We start from the raw sequence: 12,874 nt of genomic DNA on the forward strand, positions 1-12,874 counted from the left end.
TCCTGGAATTATTTCCTGGCATAATTTATATATTACTATTTAACTATTTATGGTTTTATTACTATTTAATTATTTATGGTGCAACTGTAACGAAAACCAATTTCCCCCGGGACCAATAAAGTATGACTATGACTATGACTATATCTCAACCAGTCCCAGTGATTTATCTAACTTAATGCTTTTCAAAAGCTCCCACACATCCTCTTTCTTAATGTCTATACGCTCAATCAATATCCCTAATATTGATTGGCACCTGATTAGTTCCAAGGGTTTAGATGGGGCAGAGTTTGTTAAGTGTGTCCAGGGTGGATTCCTGTCACAGTATGTTGACAGGCCGACTAGGGGAATGCCATACTAGATCTAGTACTAGGTAATGAGCCGGGTCAGGTCACAGATCTCTCAGTGGGTGAGCATCTGGGGGACAGTGACCACAGCTCCCTGGCCTTCAGCATTATCATGGAAAAGGATAGAATCAGAGAGGACAGGAAAATTTTTAATTGGGGAAGGGCAAATTATGAGGCTATAAGGCTAGAACTTGTGGGTGTGAATTGGGATGATGTTTTTGCAGGGAAATGTACTATGGACATGTGGTCGATGTTTAGAGATATCATGCAGGATGTTAGGGATAAATTTGAGGAAGATAAAGAATGGTAGGGTGGAGGAACCATGGGTGACAAGTGAGGTGAAATATCTAGTCAGGTGGAAGAAGGCAGCATACATGAGGTTTAGGAAGCAAGGATCAGATGGGTCTATTGAGGATTATAGGGAAGCAAGAAAGGAGCTTAGGAAGAGGCTGAGAAGAGCAAGAAGGGGGCATGGAAAGGCCTTGGCAAGTAGGGTACAGGAAAACCCCAAGGCATTCTGCAATTATTTGAAGAACAAAAGGATGACAGGAGTGAAGGTAGGACCGATTAGTGATAAAGGTGGGAAGATGTGCCTGGAGGCTGTGGAAGTGAGCGAGGTCCTCAATGAATACTTCTCTTCGGTATTCACCAATGAGAGGGAACTTGATGATGGTGAGGACAATATGAGTGAGGTTGATGTTCTGGAGCATGTTGATATTAAGGGAGAGGAGGTGTTGGAGTTGTTAAAATACATTAGGACAGATAAGTCCCCCGGGCCTGACGAAATATTCCCCAGGCTGCTCCATGAGGCGAGGGAAGAGATTGCTGAGCCTCTGGCTAGGATCTTTATGTCCTCATTGTCCACGGGAATGGTACCGGAGGATTGGAGGGAGGCGAATGTTGTTCCCTTGTTCAAAAAAGGTAGTAGGGATAGTCCAGGTAATTATAGACCAGTGAGCCTTACGTCTGTGGTGGGAAAGCTGTTGGAAAAGATTCTTAGAGATAGGATCTATGGGCATTTAGAGAATCATGGTCTGATCAGAGACAGTCAGCATGGCTTTGTGAAGGGCAGATCGTGTCTAACAAGCCTGATAGAGTTCTTTGAGGAGGTGACCAGGCATATAGATGAGGGTAGTGCAGTGAATGTGATCTATATGGATTTTAGAAAGGCATTTGACAAGGTTCCACACGGTAGGCTTATTCAGCAAGTCAGAAGGCATGGGATCCAGGGAAGTTTGGCCAGGTGGATTCAGAATTGGCTTGCCTGCAGAAGGCAGAGGGTCGTGGTGGAGGGAGTACATTCAGATTGGAGGATTGTGACTAGTGGTGTCCCACAAGGATCTGTTCTGGGACCTCTACTTTTCGTGATTTTTATTAACGACCTGGATGTGGGGGTAGAAGGGTGGGTAGGCAAGTTTGCAGATGACACAAAGATTGGTGGTGTTGTAGATGGTGTAGAGGATTATTGAAGATTGCAGAGAGACATTGATAGGATTCAGAAGTGGGCTGAGAAGTGGCAGATGGAGTTCAACCTGGAGAAATGTGAGGTGGTACATTTTGAAAAGACAAACTTCAAGGCAAAGTACAAGTAAATGGCAGGATACTTGGTAGTGTGGAGGAGCAGAGGGATCTGGGGGTACATGTCCACAGATCCCTGGAAGTTGCCTCACAGGTGGATAGGGTAGCTAAGAAAGGTTATGGAGTGTTAGCTTTCATAAGTTGAGGGATAGAGTTTAAGAGTCACGATGTAATGATGCAGCTCTATAAAACTCTGGTTAGGCCACACTTGGAGTACTGTGCCCAGTTCTGGTCGCCTCACTATAGGAAGGATGTGGAAGCATTGGAAAGGGTACAGAGGAGATTTACCAGGATGCTGCCTGGTTTAGAGAGTATGCATTATGATCAGAGATTAAGGGAGCTAGGGCTTTACTCGGAGAGAAGGAGGATGAGAGGAGACATGATAGAGGTGTACAAGAGAATAAGAAAAATAGATGGAGTGGATAGCCAGCACCTCTTCTCCAGGGCACCACTGCTCAATACAAGAGGACATGGCTTTAAGGTAAGGGGTGGGAAGTTCAAGGGGGATATTAGAGGAAGGTTTTTTACTCAGAGAGTGGTTGGTGCGTGGAATGTACTGCCTGAGTCAGTGGTGGAGGCAGATACACTTGTGAAGTTTGAGAGACTACTAGACAGGTATATGGAGGAATTTAAGGTGGGGTGTTATATGGGAGGCAGGGTTTGAGGATCGGCACAACTTTGTGGGCCGAAGGGCCTGTAATGTGCTGTACTATTCTATGTTCTATGTTCTATGTTCAAGTGTTTCAGTCCACTGTAAGTCATCCCCACAATCGCCAAGGTCCTTTCCCCTAGTGAATACTGAAGCAAAGTATTCATTAAGTACCTCCGCTATCTCCTCCAACTCCCTGCACACGTTTCCACTATCACACCTGATTGGTCTTATTCTCATACAGCTGATTCTCTTGCTCTGCACATACTCGTAGAATGTCTTGGGGTTTTCCTTCATCCTGCTCACCAAGGCCTTCTCATGGCCCCTTCTGGCTCTCCTAATTCAATACTTCAGCTCCTGCCTTGCACCCTTGTAATTTTCTAGAGCTCTAACAGTACCTAGTTTCTTGAACTTTTCATAAGCTTTTCTTTTCTTCTTAGCTAGATTTTCTACATACTTTGTACACCATGGTTCTTTAACTCTATCATCTTTTCCTTGCCTCAATGGAACATACCTACGCACAACTCCATGCAAATGTTCCCTGAACATTTAACACATTTCTGCCATGCATTTTCCCTGAGAACACCTGCTCCCAATTTATGCTCCCAAGTTACTGCCTAATAGCATCATATTTCCCCCTACCCCAATTAGATGTTTTCCCAAATTGTCTGCTCCTATCCATCTCCAGCACTATGATGAAAGAGAAAGAGTTGTGGTCACTACCTCTAAAATGCTCTCCCACCAAGAGATCTAACATCTGACCAGGTTCATTTCCCAATACCAGATCAAGTACAGCCTCTTCTCTAGTTGTCTTCTCTACATACTGTGTCAGGAAATCTTCGTGAACACACTTAAGAATCTCCACTCCATCTAAACCCCTTGTGCTAAGGAGATGCCAATCAATATTAGGAAAGTTAAAATCTCCCAACACAACAACCCTATTGCTCTGTTCCAGAATTTGCCTCCCTATCTGCTCCTTGATATCCCTGTTACTATTAGTGGGTCTATAAAAAACACCCAGTAGAGAGTTATTGCCCATTTCCTGTTTCTGATTTCCACCCACACTGACTCAGTAGACAAACCCTCCATGACGTCCTTCTTTTCTGCAGCCATAACACTATCCCTAATTAGTAATGCCATGCCTCCACCTCTTTTGCCTCCCTCTCTGTTCTTTTTGAAACATCTAAAGCCTGGCACACTCAGCAGCTATTCCTGCTCCTGAGACATCCAAGCTTCTGTAATGGCCACAATGTCATAGTTTCACATGTTGATCCACGTTCTAAGTTCATCCGCCTTGCTTACAATACTCCCTGCATTAAAATAGGCACATCTCAAACCATCAGGCTGAGTGCACCTATGCTCTAACATCTGCCTATTCTTCCTCACAAACTCCCTACAAACTGTTTCTACTTGTGCTCCAAACTCCTCATTGTCTGCCTCTTCACTTAGGTTCCCACCCCCCTGCAAGTCTAATTTAAACCCTCCCCAATAGCATTAGCAAACCTCCCTGTCAGGATATTAGTCCTCCTCGGATTCAAGTGCAACCTGTCCTTTTTGTACAAGTCACGCCTGTCCCAGAAGAGGTCCCAATGATCCAAAAAATCTGAATCTCTGCCCCCTGCTCCAATCCTGCAGTCACGCATTTATCCTCCACTTCATTCTAATCCTATACTCACTGTCACGTGGCACAGGCAGCAATCCAGAGATTACTACCTTTGAGGTCCTGTTTCTGAGCTTCCTTCCTAACTCCTTCTTGTATTCTGCTTTCAGGACCTCCACCCTTTTTCTATCCATGTCATTGGTACCAATACGTACCACCACCTCTGGTTGCTCACCCTCCCATTTCAGGATATTGTGAACATGCTCAGAAACATCAGGAACCCTGGCACCTGGGAGGCAGTCTACCATCCTTGTTTCTTTTTCATGCCCACAGAATCACCTATCTGTCCTCCTAACTATAGAGTCCCCTATTACCGCTGCTATCCTCTTCCATTCTCTATCCTTCTGAGCCACAGGGCCAGACGTAGTGCCAGACACACGGCCACTGTTGCTTCCCTCAGGTAGGATCCCCCCACCCCCCCAACAGCACTCAAAATGGAGTACTTACTGTTAAGGGAGACAGCCATAAGGGTGCTCTCCACTACCAGACATCCTCCCTTCCCTCTCCTGACAGATACTCACTTATCTGTGCCCTGTGGCCCCAGGCTGACTATCTGCCTGCAGCTCCTGTCTATCACCTCCTCACTCTCTCTAACAAGCTGAAGGTCCTCGAGCTGCAGTTCCCTAACTCAGCCTCTAAGGAGGTGCAGCTCAATGTACCGGATATCCCACATCCGACACTTTGACACCCAGAACAGAAAACCGGCCTCACAGTCATACCCACTGTTCTTGTTAGAGGGGGAAAGAAAGTAACTTACCTTGCCTAGGTCTGTCGTCACTGAAACCCCGATGACCCAAAGCCCTGCTATTCTGACTTACACTACTCAGACGACCGCTCCGTTGGACAGTGTCTCTCTTTTATTTCAGGGCTTCCTCAGCATCCTTGCGCAATGACAAGCTACTGTGTCTGCGCACTTCTTCCTGACCTGTGCAAAGCTCACTCTCTCTTTGAATCAGGTATATGGAGGAGTTTAAGGTGGGGGGCTATATGGGAGGTAGGGTTTGAGGGTCGGCACAACAATGTGGGCCGAAGGGCCTGTACTGTGCTGTACTATTCTATGTTCTATGTTCTATGTTTTGTTATGTTCTATGAATCGATTGGTCCATCACTGATTTGGCTCCATGTCTCAGAAAGGATGTGTTGTCATTGGAGAGAATCCAGAGGAGGTTCATGAGGATGATTCGAGAAATGAAAGGATTAAGATACGAGTAGCATTTGTCAGCTTTGAGCCTGTACTTACTTGAATTTAGAAGAATGCATGGGGATCTCATTGAAACCTACCAAATGTTGAAAGGACGAGGTAAGGTGGATGTGGAGATGTCTCCTGTGGTGGAGGGATCGAAACCTAGAGGGTACAGCCTCAAAATTGAGGGGTGACCTTTTAGAACACAGGTAAGGAGGAATTTTTTAGCCAGAGAGCAGTGATCTGTGGAATGCTCTGTCATACGAGGGGTGATTGATAAGTTCGTGGCCTAAGGTAGAAGGAGTCAATTTTAGAAAACCTAGCACATTTATTTTTCAACATAGTCCCCTCCTACACTTACACACTTAGTCCAGCGGTCGTGCGGCATACGGATCTTGGACCTCCAGAAAGTGCCCACAGCAGGGGTGATTGATAAGTTTGTGGCCTAAGGTGGAAGGAGATGAGTTATACAGCTCTCGTTACATGCACATGCAGTTCAACTCTTTGAATGATTATGCAGAAGGTTTGAAGTTAATAATTCATCTCCTTCTACCCCTGATGAGTTATTAACTTCAAACTTTCTGCATAATCATTCAAAGAGTTGAACTGCATGTGCATGTAATGAGAGTTATATAACTCACCTCCTTCTACCTTGGGCCATGAACTTATCAATCACCCCTTGTAGACTATGATGGAGGCAAACTCCATGGGTATACTTAAGGCAGAAAGTTGACCGTTTCCTGATCGTTCAGGGTATCAAAGGATATGGCAAGAAGGCAGGTGTATGGGGTTAAGTGAGATCCGGGATCAGCCATGATGGAATGGCATTGTAGCCTCGATGGACTGAACGGCCTAATTATGCTCTTATTGTCTTATGGTCTAAACAATTCCAACATATTTGTCAGGTAAGATCTTCCCTTAAGGAAACAATGCAGAATTTTGCCTATTTCTTCATGTGGTTCCAAGAACCCTGAAACCTCACATTTAATAATAGACTCTTAAAATCTTACCAACCAGTCTATAATTTCCTGTCTTTTACTTCTCTCCCTTCTTAAAGAGTGAAGTGATATTTACAGTTCCTTTGGAACCGCTCCTGACTCTGGTGACTCTTGAAAGTGCAACTAAAAGTTGTGTTTTATTAGTTGCCTTCTGTAGGTTTATAAAAGATGCCCGCTAGTTTTTGCAATACTATACGCTCCCTCTTTTACTTTCATGCTGTCTTTGACTTCCCTGGTTGCTATGGTTGCCTCATTCTCTTTTTAGATTTCTTCTTCTTATTAGGGATGAAATGTTCCTGTGACTTCGAAATTACTCCCAGAAACACCTACTATTGCTGCTCTACCATCATCCCTGATAGGCTCTTCTTTCAATCAACTTTTGCTAGCTGCTGTCATGCCTCTGTATTTGTTTCTACTTAAATGTAATACCAGTACATCTGATTTTACTTCCTCTCTTTCAAATTGCAGGGCGTATTTTATCATATTATGGTGACTGCCTCCAAAGGATTCCTTTACCTTAAGCTCCCTAATCAAATCTAGCTCACTGCACAACTCCAACTCCAGAATTGCCTTTTTCCCAATGGATTCAATCACAAGCTGCTCTAAAAAGCTATTCCATACATTTCTTCTCTTGGGATCCATTGCTAACATGATTTTCCCAGTCCACCTGCATATTGAAATTTCCCAAGACCACTACAACATCAATTTTTTTATATGCTGTTTCCATCTCCAGTTGTAGTTTGAACCTCAAATCCTGTCTACTATTCGGATGCCTACAAATAATTCCCACTAGTGTCTTTTTACCCTTGAAGTTTCTTAATTTTACCAACAAAAATTCCACATCTTTTGATCCTATGTCACTTTCTGTTAAATATTTAATTTAATTTTTTACAAACAGAACCACCCCACCCCTCTGCCCACACCTGTCTTTTCAATAGGATGGGTATCCTTGGATTCTGTGATGCCCACAATATCATAACTACGAATTTCTAACTGTGCTATAAGTTTACCTACTACGCATACATTCAAATGTAATGCCTTCAGTCCTGTATTCACCTTCCCTCTTCTCAAATTTGTCTACACATTGCCTGAAGTTAACTTAATTTTCTCAAATTGAGGTTCATTTTCAACACTTACCAAAGGAATGTTTTTAGTGACAGATTGGTGGGTAGAAGCAGCAATTTCCAACTCACTCTCAAAGTATTCTTCAGAATTTACCACACACACGATATTGTATAAACGGACGTCGTATTGGGACTTCAATAGGACCTGACAAGTATAGTGACCTGGCCCTTTCGATACAAATTTCATTGGCATAGAGATTGAATCTTCCTCATCTAGATTTAATGAAAAAACAAAAATATCCATGTTCAAATTCCAAAATTACTTGACACCAGAATGCTGTAATTAAGTCAGCTCTCAGAAATTATATTTACTATAAATTTCATCTTGTTTCTAATTTTTTGCATTTCAATACTTTATTCCTGTATTTTATTTTTTATATTAGATTGAGATTATACAAGTAAAAATTCAGTAATTAAACCGATATTAAAAGGAATTCTAGAGTCCACAGATTACAAAATTATTATTGTTACCTCTCAAGAATACTCAAACAAGAGCATCTAGCCACTTACCTAGGCATTGATAGCTTTTATCTAGGCCTCAAAATTGAATGAAAATAATTTCTTGTGTATTGAAGCGATCAAATGCAAATTTAATGATTACATTGCAGATCACAGAATCAAGGAGTCATATGCAACAAAAACAAGACCTTTGGTCAACCGTGTTTTTGCTGGCCATCAGATATCTGTCTATATAAATTCTCTTTTCCAGCACTTGGCTTGTAACTTTCTATGCCATTGTGTTTCAGACATCTTACTAAGTATTCCTTAAATGCTATGAGAGTAACTGTTACCACTACTCACAAACCACACCCCGCCCCCACAACTCGGGCAGTGTGTTTCACATTTCAACCATTTGATGAGTGAAACTTAATTTCAAATCCCTTATTACTATTTTATCTTTAAGTTAAGCTTTTATTTCTGTTTATGGATAGCTTTGCTAAGGGGATATTTATCTATGTCCATCTAATACGTGCCCTTCATAATTTCCTATATTGTACAACTTTGTTCTATTGCAAATGTGACCATATATTCTGGTCAGTTATCATTTACTTTCTGCATTTCATTGCCAGTTTGACCTCTGAGTTTTCCTTTTTGCAGTTTCAAATAAACTCAACCTAAAGAGAAGGATCAGGACTTTGCCCTTTTTACTGTAGATTTCTGGGCTTAGCACAAAGTTCAACAATTTCAAATAATAAACATTCCTCCTTTTTTTTCAGCAGCCATTGGCAATGATTTAGCTATTCCAATTCACTCCTTACACAGACTCACCTTCTGTTTCTTACTTTGGTCTTGTACAACCATCTCTTGACATGAAATCTCTCCAGATTTCTTAACTTGCCACTTAGATTCACTTGGCTTCTTTCCTTTCCCATCCTATTTTTTTTCTGCCTTTCTTGCTTAAAATTTCTCAAATTTCTAACTTATCTCATTTCAAATGAAAGACACTGAACTGAAACAAATATTTGCTTTTGCAGAAGTATTTCTATTTCTGTAATGTTTTGTAGCTTCAATATTAACTACTTCAAAGGAAGACACAGGAGTCCGAAATGTGACTCTAACTTCATGTCTACTTTAAGCGAGGTGTGCATGGTAGCGTGATGACATACTCAATTCATGTATTTATTCATATAACCCACAATGAATTACTTAAATGAACAAGAATGTGTAATCAACCAATATGTAACCAAGATTACTCAAATATTACTGAAATGTTAAAAACACAACACTCCTCTCTGCTTAGCTATAAACTCCATCTCAATAGAGAATGCATCTCAGCTATATACACAGTATACCATATAATACAACTATAATATACAGACATCCACAACATAGTAAATTTTTAAATTGTACCATTCATGCCTAAAGGATTAATCACTATGGAGGTTTTCTTAGTCTTGAGGGATAATGTCTTTCCTGACAAGGGGTATCACTCTGCTTGACAGGTGAGACTTGAGGCTGTGAAAACAATCTCAGGTTCTGGGGCCTCCTCCATGCTAGTTGTAGGAGATGATCCTGAGATTGCAAAAAGTGGTTCTGCCAGCAGCCACCACCTTTTTTCATCTTCCTTTTTCCTCTTCTAATTTGTACATCTCGATTTTGGGAAGCTGCATTTAGTTCACCGGAGTGTTCTCTTATTAATCCTTCTATTGCTCCTTTACAAGCTGATCTCTCCTCTTGGTTTTCTCATCCACAAAATCAGCTGATAAATCCTGTTTTCGTATCTCCATTGACTCCTTCCATTTTGGCCTTCCATTCATCCAGGTGAGCTTTAGTCTTTGCAACTATTTTTACAAGTAGTTTTCTGTCTCCCATTTGAAGTTCATACAATAACCTTAATGCACGCAAAGTAGATTCTGGTTCTTTGTACTCACAAAAGCAAAATATCTGCAACTTGTCTGAAGCTCCTTGAACACTCTTTCCAGCTGAAAACCAAGTCATATTTTGCATGTAACTGCCTGCTTAACACATCAGGAGCTTTTTCAGATATGTTGCCTACAAAAACTTCTGTAGTCAGACCCTTGCTTTCATCTCTTTCATGATTCCTCTGAGCAGCATGGTCCTTCCTTTGTCCAATATGTTTTCCAATCAGAGGCACAGAAGTAGGCACCAACGCTATTTGTCTCCTGTTGTGGGATCATCCTGTACCTTTTTTTAATTCACTTTCAGTTTACTTTATTGCAGGGGACGTGGCATGAAAATATTGGATTGATCTCCAATCAAGACATAGTTGTCTCAGCCACTCACGCCCCCACAATGCTGGTCCTCCTGTTTTTACCACATACAAGTTCAATGTGGCTTGTTTGGTTGTTGTACTTCACTGTTACGAATGTCATTCCCACAGGAGTTATATTTTCTCCAGTTTAAGTTCTTAGCTGGATATCTGCAGGTTTCTGTTTAGTATCTTTAAAACGACTTTCCAACTCATTTTGTAGAATGACAGAAACAGCTGAATCAGTGTCTAATTCCATTTTAATTAATTTGCCATTCACTGCTGGTGTAAGCCATATTGCCTGTCTATTGCTAGTTTATACATTGTAAATTTCAAGGTTACACAGTCCTGTGTCACTTCCATCATTATCAGATTTTTCTTTAACAACATGCAGGTTTGTTGCTCTTTCTGAAACTGCAACTTAAATTTTTATCTTTTTCCCTTCTCTGTGCAGTTCATTTATTTTTGTCTGCCTGACATGCTCTTTGTATGTGTCCTCTTTGTTGCATTTTCTACAAGTTTTCCCTTTAAACTTCCATTGGTCTGGTGTATGTTAGCCCATGCCACAACGGTATCACAATTTGCTCAGCCAGGCCAGTTTGTATTTAGACACTGCAATTTTGTTCATGCATACTTTCTTTCCCGACTGCAACTCAATTGCATCTCTGCCTGCTGTTTCCATCGATACAGCAATTTCAACTGTCTTTTGAATGTTTCAGTTAAGAGTAATTTTTGAATACCTTCTTTGAAGATTACACAAACTAAACAATCTTTTGTGCATCATTAAGCCCATTGCCGAACTGACAATGCTCAGACAGTCTCTTCAATTCAGCTACATATGCTGAAATGGACTCCCCTTCCTTGTGATTCCACTTATGGTGGATCATTCTGCAATCAACAATGGCTTCAGTTATAAATGTTCCTGCATTATTTTCACAATATCAGCAAAGCTAATTTCTGCTGGTTTAGTTGGAACAGTCAAACTTCGAAGCAAACAGTATGCCTTTAAACCCAATGCAGTCAGCAAAACTGGTACTTGTCTCTCATTGGCTATTTTATTTGCTTAAAATACTGTTCAATCAGCTCAGTATACATGAGCCAGTAACCAGATGTGTAATCAAATGAGTCAATCTTTTCAATGTAGCCAATCATTTCTGATTTTTTAATGATTATTATTACCTGGTACTCACTGTTTATGAACCCATAAATTCTTCCATTTTCTGTCTTTTTTAACTTGACTTTCTCTGCACGTGCTGCGCTGCTTTTTTATTTTGCCCATTCCTCGCTGCACCTCAGCATGTTGGTAGCCGTCTTAGGTTTGTTTTAAAAATACCTCGTCACCACTGTTATAACGTGGTATCACGTGGTAGCACGATGACGTAGGCTGTTCACGTATTTATACATATAACCCTTAATGAATTATTTAAACAAGCAAGAATGCTTAATCAACCAATATGTATACAAGATTACTCATATTACTGAAATATTAAATACATAACATGCAGCAATGCACTATGGCCCATAAGTTTACATTCATAGCACCATTTCTGCACCATATGGAGAAAAGTGATTACTCCTTGAGAAAATTGCAATTTTAACAATTTCTGGATTTAAACTGGTAAACACGAGGAATTCTGAAGATGCTGGAAATTCAAGCAACACACATCAAAGTTGCTGGTGAACGCAGCAGGCCAGAGGCAGCATCTCTAGGAAGGGGTACAGTCGACGTTTTGGGCCAAGACCTTTCGTCAGAACTAACTGAAGGAAGAGCTAGCTCTTCCTTCAGTTAGTTCTGACGAAGGGTCTTGGCCCGTACCTCTTCCTAGAGACGCTGCCTGGCCTGCTGCGTTCACCAGCAATTTTGATTTTGATTCTGGTAAGTTGGTTTATAACTGGTGCATGCACTGAGGTACAGTAAAGAAAACTTGTCTTGCATACCATTCATACAGATCAATTCATTACAACAGTGTATTAAGATAGTACAAGGTAGAACAAGAACAGAATGCAGAACAAAATGTTACAGAGAAAGTGCACTGCAAGTAGACAATAAGGTGCAAGCCATAATAAGGTAGATTGTGAGATTAAGGCTCCATCTTATCATAATAAGGAACAATTTAATTGTGATATAACAGCAGGATAGAAACTACCTTTGAGTTTGGTGATACATGCTTTCAGGCTTTTGTATCTTCTTCCCTAAAGCAGGGGAGAAAGAGAAAATATCTGGAGTGGGTGGTGTCCATGATTATGTTGGCTGCTTTACTCTGCCAAGAAGTGTACACAGAGTTCATGGAGGGGAAGCTGGTTTCCATGGTGTGCTGAGGTGCGTTCACAGCTCTCTGCAGTTTCATAAGGTCATGGGCAGAGAACTACCATACTAAGCCATGATGCATTGATAAAAATGGTAAGAGTCAAAGGAGACATGCCAAATTTCTTCAGCCTCATGCAGAACTAGAGGCTCTGGTAAGCTTTCTTGGTCATGGCATCAACATGCTTAGACAGGACAGGCTATTGGTGATATTCACTCCTAGGAACTTGAAGTTCTCCATGCTCACAAACTCAGCACCATAGATATGAACAGGAGCACGTGCGCCTGGTAGTAGATGGAGCATATTCTGCCAGGAGGTCCAT

At 41.3% G+C, this 12,874-nt stretch overlaps 1 protein-coding gene across 1 annotated transcript in view; it reads right to left on the reverse strand.

Annotated features, from left to right (window-relative positions):
• LOC140199082 (cilia- and flagella-associated protein 47-like) overlaps nt 1-12,874 on the reverse strand; it is a 697,686-nt gene that overhangs the window by 276,217 nt on the left and 408,595 nt on the right. The window contains exon 46 of the mRNA XM_072260570.1: nt 7,550-7,749. Coding sequence (XP_072116671.1) covers nt 7,550-7,749 — 200 coding nt within the window. The remainder of the gene's footprint in view (nt 1-7,549; nt 7,750-12,874) is intronic.

Source organism: Mobula birostris, chromosome 6 (genome assembly GCF_030028105.1).
Source record: "Mobula birostris isolate sMobBir1 chromosome 6, sMobBir1.hap1, whole genome shotgun sequence".
NCBI lineage: Eukaryota > Metazoa > Chordata > Chondrichthyes > Myliobatiformes > Myliobatidae > Mobula > Mobula birostris.